Source organism: Dendroctonus ponderosae, unplaced genomic scaffold, assembly GCF_020466585.1.
Source record: "Dendroctonus ponderosae isolate FM_Combo_2020 unplaced genomic scaffold, Dpon_F_20191213v2 Dpon_F_20191213_4, whole genome shotgun sequence".
Lineage (NCBI taxonomy): Eukaryota > Metazoa > Arthropoda > Insecta > Coleoptera > Curculionidae > Dendroctonus > Dendroctonus ponderosae.
The window spans coordinates 4,768,368-4,786,851 of NW_026018611.1; the positions used below are offsets into that span (position 1 = coordinate 4,768,368).

At 36.1% G+C, this 18,484-nt stretch overlaps 1 protein-coding gene across 2 annotated transcripts; it reads left to right on the forward strand.

The window, feature by feature from the left end:
• The first annotated feature begins 13,593 nt into the window (after positions 1-13,593).
• LOC109544111 lies at positions 13,594-16,623 on the forward strand. Of its 2 annotated transcripts, none has more exons than XM_019914151.2 (5): positions 13,594-13,737; positions 13,848-14,020; positions 14,579-14,716; positions 16,169-16,352; positions 16,393-16,623. In XM_019914151.2, exons 1-5 carry the CDS (start codon positions 13,650-13,652, stop codon positions 16,488-16,490), a joined length of 681 nt encoding a protein of 226 aa, XP_019769710.1. In that variant the 5' UTR covers positions 13,594-13,649; the 3' UTR covers positions 16,491-16,623. The 2 variants fall into 2 exon arrangements, with proteins under 2 accessions (XP_019769710.1, XP_019769711.1); XM_019914152.2 differs by having other exon boundaries at positions 16,411-16,623.
• Positions 16,624-18,484: the final 1,861 nt, after the last annotated feature.

Genomic DNA, 18,484 nt, shown 5'->3' on the forward strand with positions numbered 1-18,484 from the left:
AAAATCCTTGGTTAAGATGCAAATTCAAAATTTTACACATTTACAGAATATACTTTTCTCTACAAAATTTAGGATTGCTCCATGTTCTGTTACCATTCGTTTTTTCTAAACTAGTCTAAATTGTAAAATTCTCGAAAAAACGACTGATAAAGTTTGCAAATTTGAAACGTTCACAACTGGAAATAAAGTTATCTATAAAATTTAAAAACGTGAGGATCTTCCTTGTATATAACCCGATATTGCTAGCTTTCGCTCTTTCTAACTCTTAAGAAAAGTTCTTCTAAAAAGTTCCGAACATTTGCAAATTCGACACTTTTTTTCACTACCAACTACGGACGAAAAGCTGATTAAAACAGCCTATTGCCTGAAAATTTCTCCAAAAAATGTCTGATAAAGTTGGAAATTTTAAGTTTATCGGATTTATACAGCTGAAATTTCTCCATGAAACTTAAAAGCACCCAGTTTGCCACTTCGTTTAGTACGCCTTTCATTTTGCAAAAGATTAAGAAAAGCGCTTCCATTTTCACAATTTCAAAATTTCCAGTTAAAAATTCCAAAATTGTAGGATTAATAGATATTGCTCTATAAAATTCAACACGGCGTTCTGTTTAGTTTGGGTTTCCGGCTATTAATTTTGCACAAGACGCCCATCCGAAGCAGCCCTCGCCAATAGCAAGCCAAAAAAAATCTCAAAAATCTCTGATAAAGTTGAAAATTCATAAGTTTTTGTATTTACAAAATCAACCGTTCTTCAGAAAGTTCAAAAACACCAAACTTTGAAGTTTGTTGAGAAAAGTCGCCTACGTAAATCGCTCACTTTGTCAAAAGACAGTTTCGAAAAATTCCCAAAAAATCCTTGATAAAGATGCAAAATTCAGAATTTTCTCGGTAAAACAAAGAAACGGTCAATGCTCCTTTGCCAGTACCTTTGGTTTTTTTAACGATAAGCTGAGGAAAAGAAGACTGCTTTAAAAAAACGTCCGTTATCCAACTAGCCCTAGTTTATTGAAAAATCCTCAAAAAGCTCCTGAAAAAAATTGCAAAATTGAAACCTTCACAACTGAAAATCTAGCAAAACAAAAGCTAAAATGTCTGTTCTTTTAGCCGTCTGTTTCGTTGGTCACATTTTTTTGCGCAATCAATTTACCTCCTTTGTGCCAACATGTAAAGCGCATAGTTAAATACGAGCTGAACAGGGCTGTAGTCGTCACTCCAAACCATCGCAGCTAAACCGATTAATATCAATTTAGCGGCTTAATAAAATAATAGATCTCATCGAAAAAGCCGGTCACGTGTTTCCATTCGATTATTTTCCCGTTTGCCCGCTGCCTCTTTGGGATGCAGCAGCTGCACGTCGCCTGCAGAAATTTCCCATTTTCCTCCCCATCCGCGGGCCTGATTCTTGGAAAATATAATAATTTGTCTTTGTTGAATTGTTTTAGTTCTTTTTTTTTAAACTGAACTGAAACAGTTGGAATGCTACTGATGGAAGAAACGATATTTTCGAAGCAGTCGAGAAACTGTGGCATTTTTTTATTCATTTTTACAATCACAATTTTTGCCATTATTTAGTATCATCCTCATTGTTCAATTGAATTATTTGCGTGTAAAATTAATTTTGTTTTTTAAATAACTACCTTTTTGAGAAAAATCATTAAGCGTGGATGTAAATTAATGGAGCACAGTTTTGGATATTGGGATCATTGATAATCAAAAGTCGTTATCTACACTTGTCGACGTTTCGCCTATTTATATAAGTTCGCAAGAAGCAAATGAAACCAAGCAAATAAGGGACTACAAACAATCAATACTAAAACTGTTTTGGAAACACCAAATACAACAAAACTTCCAAAAACAAAACCTGACGACAGAAACGTACGTTTTTTGTAGCTTTCCAGCGGCCTGAGCAAAATTTCGACTTTGAGGAGAACAAATATTTTTGAAAAATCCTCCTCCCCATTCACTCTACTCGCATATTCCAACCTTCTAGAATTGTTTCCAACATTTCACATTTGCCATCCCCTGTGTCATCTAATTTGAGCCTTCGAAGCTGATCGGTCAACCTGCGATACAAATTCCATTTCATCTAATTTCCGACGATCTAATTCGGATCGCCCATCGGGCATTAAAAACCTCCGCCTCCACACTCGGATATTGAAAATGCCGACGTTTCCACAATAATACACCCGTTTTACTTCACCTTTGGGTAATAAATTTCGGGGTTTCGGTCGCAAAAACAATGACAAAGCTCTTTTGTACACCCTCCAAATTTAAATTAGTTCCAGATTGGGACCTTTCAATGGAAATCCCTTCGGATAGTGGCAACATTATCCTATTATTTCGTATTATAATAATGATAGAAGGACAACTGGCTGTGTTGTTTAAAAGGGAGAACGTTTACATTCCGGGCGCAAATTGGATGCTATGAATAAAGTATCATATTTTCGCTATCTTGAGGGTTTAGTGGGAATAAGTGAGGCAAAAAATCGCGCAGCGAAAATATCACTTGCCTGTACGTGACTTTTTCTGCTTTGGAATTGAACTTGCCTGCAAGACATAATCGTTTGCTTAGTTGCGGAGATTCTCTATACTATGGGTTACTACTATTGAGAAAAATTGTTTTTGCTACTGGAAAGTTGCTAAAGGAGTGTGGGTTGATTATTTTCCTCACAATAAGTAAAATTCTATTATTGAGAGGCATTCGATGGATGTGGCAATAACTCATCTTTAACCGAGTGAATATCAACTCTCAACCAATAAAAATCAATTTTTCCATGAAAGGTGCTCAGAAACGAATTGCGTTTAAGCCGGAAACATCCATTGGGAGTCGAGTTTCGATGGGAAGTCATTTCGGTTTAAATCTAATAGAAGCTCAATTTGTCTTGCAGTGTCCGTATAAATCTTTCGGGACCGTTGCTGAGGAATTTATAGCGACAAGAGCAAAGCTAAAGGTTAAGCGTCGAGGTGGCGTCTTTTACATTCGAGAACATTCTATTAAAACCATTAACCGACAACGAAAATTGACTGAAGTTTCAACGAATTTTACCTTTACCCGGAAAATTCCCACATGGCTGGCGCATATTAGAAAAGCCTTAAAACGACGTCCCGATCAGCAGGAGTCTGTCGGCCGGCCAACATTGGCGGCGTCGGGACGCGTTTGGCCTATCGATTGCCTGTTGCATTCCTTCTGATCCGCATGCGTCCAAACCGCGTGTCCTACTGAGCTAATGAAATGTCGACTATCCATAGTTGCCACATCGAGACAACATTTAAAAAAATGGGAGTCGTACATTCATGGATTGTGCAAAACTAAAAACATGTTAACTTTTTCAAGTCAAAATCAAAATGTCTTTGATTATCAGGAAAATTTGGGCACATTTGGAGTTCACCCATACACCACATGATCTGTTTAGAGGAAATTTTGTTAGATAATGCGCCCCCTTCATTAGTTTGTATAAGGTGTCTTGAAACAGAGATTTCGCAGTGGACTTTCTTTAAAATCAACTGCCTGGAGTTGCAAATTGTTCCTAAAACGAAAGTTATTTGAGTAAAATTATTGATTCTATCCAGAGAACGGACATTTTTCAAATAATGAACTGTTTGAAAATTCGCCTCCACCAGTCTGTTTAATGTGGCAACTGAAAATTTATTTACCAGACTTTCTTGAAAAGCGCGTTCCCGGATTTACAAAATATTCCTAAAACGATAGTAATTCATGTAAACTTCTTGATTCCGTTCAGAGAAAGTACATTTGACATTTATTTAAATATCGAAAAACTGTTTGTAAATTCGCCTCCTTCATCAGTCTGAATAATGTCCTTAATGAGATATTTTCTACTGAACTTTGTTTAAAATCAATTGCCTGGATCTACAAAATGTTCGTGAAACGTGAGTAATTCGAGCAAACCTGATTTTGTAAAGAAACGGGCATTTGCCCTTTATTAAAAATTGAACAGAACTGTTTGAAAATTTATTTTCTTCATCAGCTTGAATAAAGTCTTAAATCAGAGATTTTATAGTAAACTTTGTTTAGAATCAATTACCTGGATCAACAAATTGTTCGTCAAAAGTAACTGATTCCAGTAAACTTCTTGTTTTATCAAGAGAACGGTTTTCTGAAATATGAAAAACACTGTTTGAAAATTGGCCTCCATCATTAGTCTGTATAATGTCTTAAATTAAAGTATTTTTAGGAAACTTTCTTTAGAATCAAATGCGTGGATTGGCAAATGTTTTCTAAAACGCGATTAATTCAAGTAACTTCTTAACTGATCAATTGTTTATTTCAAATTTTCTAAACTCGTTCAAAATGAAACTGTTCTAGATCTGAGCTATAAAAAGGACAACTCTCACTCCATCGTTCATCCTCAGGGGCCAAATCGTTTTGGCTGGAAACTCTCCTCAGATTCTTGTAATTATATGCGCAAAAGATAGTGGCTGCGATAGACCAGAATGCTGATTACTAGACAAAGTCTTGTGTCTATCGATCATTTCGCTTATAAGCCGATCATCCCACACGAATGCTCTTTCCGCGTCTTTTTATCAGGAACATGCCTGTCGATTCTCCTTTCGGGAACCATTGTTAATTACCCTCGTTCATTTTCTAAGCTTTACACAAAAGCATCACTCAGCTGGGCTTCTTAAGGGTCTGCTCGGTTAGGCTTCCATTGAGCCCAAGAACAAATAACATCGTTATTTCATTGTAATTGCACGAAATTGAGTTGATAAAATTCATAAAACGCATCGTCCATATTCCGGCCAGCCAAACTGCCGATGCATTTCGAACATTATCGGGTTTTATTCAGCCACTAGAGCCAAGAAAATCTTTCTGGCAAATAAATGGGAGCAAACAATGAGCGCCTTATCGAGGGCCCTCAAAAACATCCTTCTGCGCGCCAGTGCATAGGAATGCCACTCACTCATAAAAGGGTTAAGGGTCCTTATACGGCGCAGGACATTGAAACAGACACGAAACAATCCTCGTTAAATTAATAGTGTAATTTCGCTGTTTAATGGAATTTATTTAGTTTGCCTGTTTCTGTGAAACATATTGCGAAATTTGCAATTTCTATACAAGGCAAATTAGCTTGACTGAAAGGAACTTTTAAAGTTTGAGAAAGTGATCTGCAATGTGTACATTGAAACTGAAATTTTCTCAAAAAAGTTCTACAGTGGTGATTTACAGACGAAAAAAAACATTTTAAGCTTTTGATTGATTAAAATCTGAATCTTCAAATGTAAAGTTGATAGAGAGAAGGCAGGAATTGACTCCCATTTAATAAGGATAGAATCAATGGAATAGCAATTAGTAAAAAGGTTAACTGAGTTAGTTAGTTAAATAACTGCAAAGTGGGAGAAGAATAATTACGTTCCGTTTTTCAAGGGAGAAACGCAATTTTCTCACTTGTTCCTGCGCTTAACTAATTAGAAAGGAAAATAAGAATCTTTCCATGTATTTAAACCATGTTATTAAGCCAATTTATTTCTGCTGAATTTTGAAGAAAATAATGTTTAGAGTGGTTTGACTACCCGCGCTCTTCTGGAGGCATTTTGCGAGGCCTCCTCTAAGTCCTCTAGGTTAGTTCGAACAATTATACACGGTGTCCAAACAGACAAATTAGATTTTGTTTTATTTTTGAGTTCTTTTTGGTATTTGAGTACTTTTTGGTACATAAAACATGAACGGACATTGAATAATTTTCTTAGTTATTCGGCTGTAATTATGAAAAAAAAGCGAAAATTTCTCCGTCGTGTTTAGACAGAAAATTTTGAAATTTGGCAGAAGAAATAACTAGTACTATATTAATATTTGGTTTATCAAATATTTGTGTTTTATTCTACACGGCGGTCATTATAATCGTTCAAATTAATGTAATTTTAAGCTAAAAATTTCACATTTTAAATGGCACCCCTGGTATATTGTTGGAGTGTTTCATTCAAAATAAGAAATTTTTCATTTTGGCTAAACACTTTCTAAACTTATATTTCATAGTTTTCGATAAAATCGATTTTTTTAAATGTGTTATATTTGATAGATAAATGCACCAAATTTTGAATAAAAATCGAATTTAATCAAAAATTATACAAAATAGGCGTGAGAAGTATTTCGCCAAAATGAACGGTTTCTTAAAACGTTAAATAACACTACCAATACATACAACTCGTGGGTGTGCCATTTAGAAAATTATGTTTTTGAGCTTGCAAATAAGTTAATTTAGACGATTATTATGACCACCGCATAGTTTCAAAGACAAATATTTTTGTTTTAGTCCTTTGTTCTGCCAAATTTGGGGAAAAAAATTCAAAGGGCGTATTACTGCTAAGATTTTATGATAAAAAGTTAATATGAGCATGAGGGCAAAAATGCTTCAGTTCCGCTCAACAGATTGTTCAAGTTTATAAAAGATCAGGGTGTTTATTCCAAACCATTCAAGATATTCTTGCCATTTTTCGTATATTTTTTGCACTAATTACGGGCAATAATAGAAGAAATTTGAGATCCGTTCGTTAGTCCGGTCAGTGAGATATGGCTAATAAGGAACATTATTTTTAAAATAAATGCGAATAAAATAATTTAAACCGTTTAATAAACGTATAGGTTATAATAAAAGTTAACTCTTACGTTTTTTATTAATTGCCTCCGTTCAGTTCATTTTACAAAATTATGATAAAGAGAGCCATAAAAACAAGGAAACTGAATAATGAAAACGAAAAATTTTTGACTCTATGCTCACATTAACTTTTTCTCATAAAATCAGCTTAAGAATACGCCCATCAAGTTTTCATGCTGAATTAGGAAACCTGCCTGTATAGAAAGCGGAGAAATACGAAATTCACTAAATAACTGAAAAAGTATACAAGTTTAGTACAAAACTGTAAAATAAAAACCCGTAGGGTGTTTCTTAAGGAAAAAAATGTTTTCTGCTCTGTAACTTTCCTGATGCGCTCTGTTCAGCTGTAACTATCTTTCAAGCAGTTCCTTTCCAATATGACGAAATAAAGAAAATTTTGAAAAAAAATTCTCGGTTAAGCACAAACTTAGTTTACTCCACCGTTGGGAAAGCCTGTACAGAGGGACACAGGAAACGAATTTTCCATTTTCTAACATGTTCAATAATCTTCTAGATCGAAACTTCAAAAAAACGATAAAAAACCCGAGCCACCCAATCCTGTTGATCCCGGATTTAATTTTCGATCGCCTGTGAAATCGGTGTCGGCTGTTTACGCTACAAATAATGAATAAAGTATCCGACACTGCGGGCGCCATAAAATGAAACTCGAATAATACTTTAAAAAGACATAGTAAAACCCTTATCCTTAACGTTTACGATCTGCTCTCAAAACCCCTTACTATACAGTAAATGTAACCGGGGATTTTCATCGAAAACGGCGGCCAATTCGATAAATCATTCTTGTGTTTGGAGAACGGGCACTGCTTTGTACCTCTGAGCTGGACCATCAGGTTGATATTGTAAGGGATTTGCGTAAAGTATTGATTTATTCTCTGTTTCCAATATGATTGATTGAACGGGGAAGAATTACTAGTGCAATTCTCGTCAGGCTTAACCTTTGAATTTGAGGGAAAATGTCAACTTGCTCGAAATATCAGGCCGAAAAGGCATCGCCACCCGAGAATGTCAGCCAAATTGGCCGGCAAAACTCGTGCTCCATGAGCCGGTTTGCGTACTTTGCGAAAGGTCACCAAGACGCTACTTAGCATGGAAAAGCGGAACTTCAGAAGTCTAATTGAGGGAGTTTCTAAAGTTAGATGCGACCACGACTCCCGACTGGCTAAAGGCAAAGTTAGTCAAAAGATCATGCAGAAAAACACCCGGATTCTGAGCGCTTGTGTAGCCTCTTTGCATTGAACCCCTATGTTGGTTTTGTCGATATTTCTAAATTTAACCTTCAAACGCCCGCTTCCGATAGCTTATAAATTCCTCGACCTTTTGTGCGAAAACAAAAGCGCCAGCCAGTGTCGCTTAGTATTCCTTCGGCCGACTAAATTAATATAAAACTTTGGGTGTCATCGGCTCGGGGCAGACACGCTCCCCTTTTCATAAAGTCGTCGGAATCGAACGGTTGATGATGAAACTGAACTTTCTAAAACACACGTGAACATTTTTCGAATGCATCTAATCAATGTCCCAACCAGCTTCATCTCCGGCCTAAAGGATGCGTATCAGATATGAGGTAACAGACCGCATTTCTGTATCCTTCGTTCGTGTGAAATGACCAATTTGTTCATGGACCGCAGTTCCCAAACATAATTCCTAATCTGGACCCCACAGAGAAACCGCATAAGCGAAATTTCATGTTCCAACACTGGTTAGCAGATTCCAAGCGAGCGTTTGATTTCGTCATTGTGGATGTTTGAATTTGGACAAAACCACTTTGAGGCAGGCTAATTGAGAGTTATTTTTCAAAGTTTCAATCGCATGAAATAGGACCGCAAATAAAGCGGGTGAAATGCAAAATTTTTGTTCTTGATTATGGCTATCTCTTAGTCACTCAGGAGGCGCCCGAGGGAGTTGCAAAAGAGTGCGCTTCTTTCGTTTGAAAGAAATAGACACTAGTCTGTTTCGATCTTATTAGCTAATGGATAATCCCAACGGGGCGTCTGCACGCAAGCTTTACTGAATATTATCTAAAGGGGTCGCGCCCACTTTGAGACAGCGTTTTGGCGTTGCAATCCGTGAATTGATTTAGATTTAGGTGAAGGATAACCGAAGAATACAATTATATTAATTCGACGCTTTCTGTTTATTCGGGCCGAAGGAACTGTCCTTGTTGCGTACAGTTTTAATGTAGATTTGAACGAGGGAGGAATACTAAAAGAGACTTTTCCTTTGAAAGAGAATCAGCCTGTATACTATATGAATCGGGAGCAACAATTTGCGTGTTTTCGATCAATAAACGCGTGGCAAACTTACAAAGGATCAGCCAAATTTCAGATCCAATATTTCGCGATAATTGGATCAAACATACTAAGCTTTACACCAATGCCTACCGAACCCTGCATTAGTAATTATTATAAAGCTGATTAAGATGCGAGGGGCGATATTTATGTTCAAAACGCGATTATCACCCTTTACGGCCCTTATAAAAGATCATTAGGTAAGTTGGCCACGTGCCCACGCTTCCTTGACAATTTCTTTCGTTTCGCCTCTTGAGGAACGAGAGAGAGCTAAGGGGGTATGAGGCAGAATGCGTAAAATGAGACTATTGGGCTTAATTAAGAGGTTATTCTTCAGCCAATGAACTTAATATGAATTAGTCAAACGATTTTATACGAATAGATCTAGGTGGGTAGCGAGAACCGGGATCCTGCACAAATACAAGCCGCAATGGCTTTTGGTTAATTTGAAGTAAATGAAATCGCTCAAAATTATCGCGTGCAAATTCAAAAAAAAATGAGTTTCTGACCCGACAAGTTCTTACTGTTTCCCCTAAAAAAACGTTTAAAATGGGTTTTAATGTTAGTTTTTTTCGGATCTAAAGAGTAAACTTTCTTGCGCCAGTTCAGGTATCGGTCATAATGCCTCAACAATACACAAATCCATACATTTTCATCACAAGATCGCAATTAATGGGGCAAACTTAGCAAGTAACAGACCTAAATACCTCTATTCTGGACTCAAAATCGACTCGTTCCAACTCGAAAAACACGCATATTAAATATGTCTAATCGAGACTTGAATCCAATCGATCTGTAAAGTCCTGCTGACTGCAACTGGAAGAAAATAATGTGCACTGACAGAGACATAGTGTGTCATTTGTTCCAATATCCAGATCTGCACTAACAAGGTCTTAATTTTATAGATGGATAGACGATCCCAATGCGGCGAAAAATCCATCCGGTTGACAGATCAGCTCGAGTAAATCCGAACGCGAAATCCGATACGTAATTACTGCATGGGAAATTCGAATTTCCATTTCTGGGTAACAACAACCTCTTCGGATCTGGGAAGCGTTTGAAAAAATAATTTTTTTTTTTAGTTTTTAGTTCCCAACTTTCTCCGCCCATAGATCCTTATTACTTTGTGCAAAAAACTCAAGTCGCCCTAAATGTCTCAAGTTGTACAGTATTTACATCGAATGGAAGTGAGGAATGCACCCAGTGCAAAGATAAACCTGCTATAGCGCGATAAACCGAAATAACTACAAAAATTGGGCAATTTTGAGCGCTTTTTAAGCAGTTCCGATCTTTAACTGCCTATACCTTTTTCTGATCATAAATAAAAAAATATATACCTACAGAGTCTCGATTAGTCATTTCTGCCTCTTTCAGTCGCTTTCAGTAACCTCCCAACATTTCAGCCTACAGCCAAAAGATTTTCTTCTGAGACCCGATTTAAATCACTGTGTTGTTCAACACCATGAAAAATGCTTCATAAATTTCGTTCTCTACCACCACTCCTGACCGTGCCGTCACTGGTTTCAGACCCTACACAGTTTATTTCTCGGAAAATTCTCATTAGTTACGACCTCATTATTTTTAATTTTCAGCTTTGCGCTAAGCAAAAAAATCGCCCTGTTACAAGAGAGAAGTGTTAAGCGCGATATTATTTATTACTGTTACAGGCTGTTACACATACCATTTTCCGCGCCGTTTTCTTTTAACAGTTTTTTCAGCAAGGAAACGCCATCAAAAGGGAAATTAGAACGGAATTATGCGCCGCTTAGTGTTGTTCGTTTGGATTTTCAGGCCGTAAATGTGCCAAGAGCTGGGCTCGAAGCCATTCAGCAGCCGAGTTTTCTATGCAAAGAACCGGATAATGTGTGAAGGACTTTGAGCTGCTCAGTTTTAAAGAGACGTCTCCCGAATGCTTCAGTTTATCAGCAGATAAATGCTGGTCTGAGTGACTTTGAGCTTTGAGCTTTGAATGAAATATATTATTTGAACGACCAGAGAAACCAATAGACTTCTAGTGCAGAAAGAGATGAAGCAAGGAATTATGTAAATATAGTTGAGCTATTTTAGCTGCTTGTACAATTTCGCTATATTTCTCTATGCCGCTTTCCCTATAAATTTAGATAATAATCTTCCTTTCGTTAGTCTGAAATTTTTGGAAATTTGGATTGCCCAGCAAGGGCAAAAAAGCTTTAGAAAAGGTGAGTTTAAAGAAAATTTCTTCCTTTATCAAAAGAAAGTTTCTAAAAATTTAGCAACTCACATTGTCTCTAGTTGCTCTATTTATATAAGAGCTAAAGCTTGAAAATTAGATAAATACTTGTCTTATAAATATATAAGTCGATTGAATCGAATTATTCTGCAAAATTCTCTCTATAACACCAGACCAAAGCCAACTTTCGTTGTTCGTTGTGAAAAGTAGTCTGCAACCCGTGTAGAATGAGCGCTCAGAAAGCGACTTAAATTTAGAAATCTACTGAAAAATTATCTGCAAAAGCGGTTTCATTCATCAGGTCCCCATATTCTCTTAACAAATATTTTTACTAATTTAGTCAAAAAACTCATCTCTCTGGATGCTCTAGTTTCAAAGTCGCAGTTTCAGGAACTTTCACTTTTTAAGAACTTTCAAAATTGGGTTGAAAAACTTGGCGCTATAAAATTGAGCATTCAATTGAAGCATTTGTAAAACAATATTCTCAAACCCGATTAAATCGCAAATTATTTCTTTAATTAAAATGTTCATGTATAAAGCCAGATTAAAGACTGATTTCCATTTGTTCTAGTTTGGAAGAAACTGAGTGTCAAAAATGAGTTAAACGTGTAGAAAGTGACGATCAGAATGCGGCTCAAATTTTAGAAATGTTAAAAAACTCTTCTCCAACTCAATCCCAATGTAACTTTTTGCAGTTCGGCGAAAGAAAAAACTCTATAATCTGAGCAAAAAATCATCACCCTATTGGCCTCAGTTTTGCAGTAGGAAAAGTATGAAAATTGAGTTACAGGACGGTTTGCAGCGAAGGATAAAACCGAAGCTAAATTAGAAATTTTGATTGACCAAATTGACCAAAACCATTGTTGTTGATTTATTTATAAAACGTGCAATAAATGACGGTCAGGAAACGAATTAAATTAAAAAAATTTTAAAAAACCTGCAAAAGCTATCAGAACCAGAACCTGAAATTGAATTACTGTTGCGAAATTTCTTTATTGAAAAATAATTGTCTGTTTGAAGCCCGACCAAAGACATTTTTCTACTTCCTTTTTCTATTCTGAAAAGAATTGAGTATCGAAAATTAGCCCGTTCAAGGTGTAGAAAGAAATCTTTTGAAAGGACAATTTTCACATGGTTTTCTGTAGTTCTAAAAGATGAATTATCTATAATATAAAGACACATTTGTCATGTTATCTGCTCTAGTGCTACTAAAAAATGTTGATTTTAGAGTTGCGGAACTGTTTAGAGAAAATAATAAAACACACATTTCGTAATAATCCTGAAGAACTATTTGTTATAGTTTGGGTTTTATTGTATGTCGACTAATCTGGAAAGAGTGTCAGGTAGAGTGCAATGAGTCACAATCAGGAAACGACTTAAATTTTGCACATTTTTTAAAAATCGCCTACAATGTCGATTTTAATGTATATTGCTCCTGTTAGAAGCGACTTTGCATTATAATCTAACGTAACAGTCGTCTCTCTAACTGCTCTAGTTTTAGAGTCACTACAACTTAAAAATTCAGTGTAGGTCTGTTTAAAGCGAAGATGAAACCGTTCGAATACCTGAAACCTATATTTGTAAAAGTACTTCAAGTTCACTTTAAAAAAAATTGTCATCAAATTTAGAAAATTATGTTTTCTGTAAAATCAGATATAAAGCATCACTGCGCTTGTTCTCATTTTGGAGTTAATGTGGGTCAAAAAACGCAGAAAAACATGTTAAATGTGTAAAACTCCCCACAAACCTGCTGCTAAGATTATTTCAATTGCAATCTATCTACTTTCAAGCAAGTTTTTTGAAAATGAATCTCTTTAACTGCTATAGGTTTACATCTGAAGAGTAATCTATTGCAACCCTGTTTAAAACGACGGATAAAACCACCACTGAAGATGCACTTGTCTCGCTCTAACAAAATCTATTTAATTAACATGAAGCATTTTAATGAAAACATATAGAACAAAGAGTGAAACTTCGCTGGATTTAGGTGGAAAATGTCACGCCACATTGCATTCAAATATTGCCTCACCAATCATAGACTGAAATATCGACCATTACTATTATTATAAATGGCAACGAGACAGAACAAGACAATAAATACAAACAATTGTTTTAAATTTAAATGAATTCGGCGAGTTGAACTGTGTTCGAGAATGGCACTCACATATCCGTTTCGGTCTTCAAAAAATTTGATTTAATTTGCCAACAAATTTCTTCAGTTAATCAGAGCTTAATACTTGAACAACCAGATGCGACTTAGAGCAAGCAATTGCACTTCACAGATTTTTTCAGTTCGGAACCTGAATTCTGGGACGTAGCATTCATAGGCGAAACCCCACAAAATAATAACAACATAATTATTGACTAGGCAGCAAATAATCGTCTCAGGAGTAAAATTAGCTATAAATTATCGAAAATTGATTGGCGTAGGATGTTTTTTTTTCAAGGAGGGCCCACTCACATATAAAAGGTTAAGGTAAGCAATCGGATCGACATAAACTATGCCATTTTTGGGGCCGTATCATGTCGATTATGTTATCTGATATGATGGGGGGAGAAAACGACGACGATAACAGTGAACTTAGTGAACACGCCCGATTTTTATGCAAAGGTAAGCACACATTGCTAGATTTGTAAAAAGCTCCAAATGCAATGGATTAGCCACATTTAGAACAGGGTAATCAACCCTGTTGAAAGATAACGGTTACATTCCCGTTTTAGGTGCCTTTCTCCTAACTCCATCTCACGATCTGAGCCTGGATAAAGCGGCCAACATTTGCGACAAGCTGAACTTCCGAGGCAGCTTCAGCTTGACCAAAACCGCCACTGGAATCCTGTTCAAATTCTCCGAACCGGACGACTACCAGCAAGTGTTCCGCAAAGGCTTTCACAAGGTACCAAAAAAAAAATTGCTATCTGCACCCCAAACTTAGACCAATTTGAAAGGAACAAAATCGTCTGAACAAGACACCTTCGATCCGATTCAGGCTCCGTTCGGAATCCAATAATTCGGCCCGACAATAGGACGAAACAAACTTCTCGGGACGCGTTCCCGACCGATTTAGAAAACTTCGAGGAAATATCGAACTTTCGATAATTTTCCGCGTCCCTAAAACATGGAAAACCCACTTCGGAAACTCGGTGCGAAGTTTTGAAGTCGAAAGTTTAAACAATATCGCGATGCAATTTCTTGCAAATGCCCCTGCGGATGACTTTAAATTTACTCTGAGGGCACCATTTATTACTTGATGGGACTGATAAGATTTTCGAGTTTTTGATAAAACCGATTTCGGAGAATCAGTTTGTCCAATATCCAATGCTAGCTAAAGTGTGTATTTAGAGAAATACTTCTCCAAAAAAATGTATTTAGCTGGAAGAAAGTTTGCTTTTAGTTGCTTCAAATGCGTGAATAAATTCAAAGCATTTTAATTAATTTTGGTGGTTTTTTTCAGGTCACTGGTGGGCGATTGTATAGAAAAGTGGCAATCCCTTGTCGCCCTCAAAAAACCTTCTCGTTACTCGTCAACGAAGTTCCAATTGATTTACCAGAAGACGATATTAGAGCCAGTTTGTATAGATTTTCTTCGGTGGTAAGTGATCTTTTACAAAATAACACACTCACTTTTTAAATGTTTAAAAAGTACAGCCCCACTAGAGAAATGCTTTGCTCTTCAATATTCCGACAGAATTGATCTTGGAATCAACCATAAATCAAAAATTTAAAAACGCAAATATCAATTGCTCTAAACTCATCTGGTGAGAAAAAACACATTTGCAAGTGATCAACTGCTAGTTCCTAACACCATTAAAACCCATTTTGTTTAAAATACTTTTTCAAGCTACTTACTAGATCGGTCCATTGAGGAGTTTTTAAGTTGTTTGTCAAACTTTCGAAAAATATTTTTCTTGAATTGGGAAAGAAACTAGAATTTTCGAACTTTTAAGAACTTGGTAACCAACTCAGAAGGTTTTATCAGTGAAGAAAATACGCAAACATTCATCTATTTTTGCTACCATCTCGTTCTAAAGCACGCGAAATTGACGAACTGTTTTGTTGCGAGTGCACGTTTTTTCGTAGCGTACTAATAGAATTAAATAATATGAAATTTGCATAGCAAAGATAAATTCTATCAAACACCTGCAAATCAAATGCCATTGCGGAAAGCAAACGTTAAAATTCCAACGTTCCCCTTTTTAAATGTTTAAAAAGTACAGCCGCACTAGAGGAATGCTTTGCTCTTGAATATTCCGACAGAATAGATGTTCGAATCAACCATAAATCAAAAACTTAAAAACGCAAATATCAATTTCTCTAAACTCATCTGGTGAGAAAAAACACGTTTGCAAGTGATCAACTGCTAGTTTCTAACACCATTAAAACCCATTTTGTTTAAAATACTTTTTCAAGCTACTTACCCTCAGCACTAAATCAACGTTTCAGCCCCCTTAGTGAAGAATATACTCAGAGGCCATTTCTGTTCCTCGGTATATGTAGTTGATTTCCTGTAACAGAAATGAGTGGGTTTAGCATCAGTTGAATGATCACCAGATATGAATTTTAAATAAAACAATAAATTTAACTAGTGTTTTATGGACGAATACAATTGGTTAATGTCGGGATTTAACATATAAAGGGGGCGATTTTAAAGCCAATAAAATCCTCTTCCTATCGATTTTGAGCTCCTTGGCACCCATGTGCCGATTACTGAGGAATAATGCCGCCAATCGCATACGCGATTCGCATTCTGGCAACGATTCCGTTTCAGGAAATCAAATACAATAACATGGAACGTGTTTAAATCCGCTGGCACGTGTCGGCGATATGGATTTTTGCATATCCAAATCCTATTTACCGTTCGAACGCTCTTAAAACATAAACAGACCTCGTCAGACATAAGTGCGTTTCTCGGTTTGAACGTGTTCTGACAAGCAATTTACTTCGAGCCTCGATGTTATGCGAATTGAGGTGAAATTTTCAGACTTCAGCGTGAATTACCTTTATCCCCAAAGTCAAAATTTTGGCAAATTAATGATTTTTGCAGGTTGAAGTAACCAGACTGCAGTCGCGTCTGGATCAACCGGCAGGAACTCCTAATCCAATTCGAGTGACTGTGGCTTCACTAGACGAATTCAACACTCTTCTCCAGCAAGGGCTGGACTTTTACGGAGCGACTTACTTTCCTACCGAGCCTCTGAAGAAGGACATGCTAAAGGGAAGCAAAGAAGGTAAGTCGCAAATAGACGATCTTGGCCAACGATTTGGTAGTGTCCAATTCAATTTCAGGTCTTCTGCCCGTCTTTGATTCGGCTGGCTTTTCCAGAATACCTCCGCCGCCCAGCCGAACTTTGAAGCCACGCTCTTAAGCCATCTAGAACCCAATTCTTAAGCAATTTCCGCCCTTAACATTCGCGTTAGTCTAATACATGCATGTGTTGTAGCGTCTAATTCTAATCAGATGTTGTTCGAACTGAACTTTCAATAAAACTTTCACGATTCTCCTGCCTAAACATGAATTGCACGACATCCACTTAGCCATGATCGATACAAGCAAAGAAATGAAGATATGTCATCATATTTTCCTGCAGCGTATGGCGTAGCCAATATCAGCTCGACGGAATCTTTTAATCCATTTAACAAGGCCATAAATTCCGGGAAATTATGGGGTCCACTTCCGAGTGCCGTTATTCTTGTCAATTTATTTCAAAAATTTTTAATCCGAATTAGGAATACGATCGGCAAACGTACGCTTTGATTACAGTTATACCGGGTGTAGACGAGTGAGAGCACGCCAAGTAGAAACTTGCATTATCGTGCTGAGATTTTCATATTTGGAGGATTTAATAAGAAAGTTTGTCTAAGTCACAGAAAAAAATAGCCTTGACTAAATCACATTAACTCAAGCGAATAACAGTACGGAAAACACTGAAAATTATTTAATTTTTTAAATAAAAACTGTACTTTTCAGCGCAAAAAGCCAAAGGGCTTTTTTGCTGTCAACAAAATCAAAAATTTTAAAAATATTTTTGTTTGCAGAAAAACCACAACAGAGTTAATTTTTGCTTGCATGCTGAATATCGTGGTAATTTTCTCGGACATGTTAAGCGATTTTCATTTTTTCAAGCAAAAACTGTAAAACTCAAAAAAGCTTTTTGGTTCTTAACTGCATATAGAAATATTCTGTATATATTCTAAAAAAATATTTTTAGCTGCAAAACTATCGGGGTACACCGTTTATTTTTTTAAATTATCAAAAGCTAAATAGAGCGTTCATTTGTTCGGGCAACGCAACGGATTTTATTTTGTTAATAAAAATTTGTGCATTTCAGCAAAAAACGCAAAAGAGCTTTTTTGTTCCCCACGGAATCCAAAATTATAAAATAATTTTGTATGCAGAAAAACCAATGGCGTGCACCCTTATTCCGGTTGCAAAATCTCACATGTTAAATGCGTTAATTTTCTCGGATAATCCAAGTTTCCATTTTTTAATCAGCCCTGTGTATGTTAGCGAAAAACTCAAAAGAGCTTGTTGGTTCCCAATTGCAGGTAGAATGAATTGCCAAATAAATTTTGTTTGCAGAAAAAACATCGGGGTTCATCGTCTTTTTTTTTAAGTATCAAATGCTAAATATTAATTTTTTTCCGGACATTGTATCGGTATTAATTTTATTAATAAAAAATTGTACATTTCAGCTTTAAAAACAAAATGGCTTTTTTATTCCCCACGAAATCCAAAATTAGAAAATAATTTTGTATGCAGAAAAACCAATGGCGTGCACCCTTTTTCCGGCTGCAAAATCTCACATGTTAAATGCGTTAATTTTCTCGGACAATCCAAGTTTCCATTTTTTGATCAGACACTGTGCATGTTAGCGAAAAAACCCAAACGAGCTCTTTTCTTCACAATTGCACGTACAAATGGACAATAATTTTTGTCTGCTTAAAAACGATTGGGACCGGGGATTGACCGTTTTTTAATGGAAAATATCAAATGCTAAATACATGGTTCATTTTTTCAGACAACGCAATAATTTTAATTTTGTTAATAAAAAAAACTGTGCATTCAAGCAAAATAAAAAACCTGAAGAGCTCGTTTATTCTCCACGGAATTTAAATAATAAAAAAGAGAAATCATTGGCGTTCACCATTATTTTTAGAAATTTTCAAATAGTAAATAAAGCGTTAATTTTCTGCAACATTGCAACAATTAATTTTTTTTAAAACAGACACTGTACATTTTAGCAAAAAACCAAAGAGCTTTTTGCTCCCCACTGCATGTAGAATTAGACCGTAATTTAAATTATTTTATTACCGTTAATTTAAACATTAAAGTCTAAGGGCCTTAGATTTTTAAGTTTAA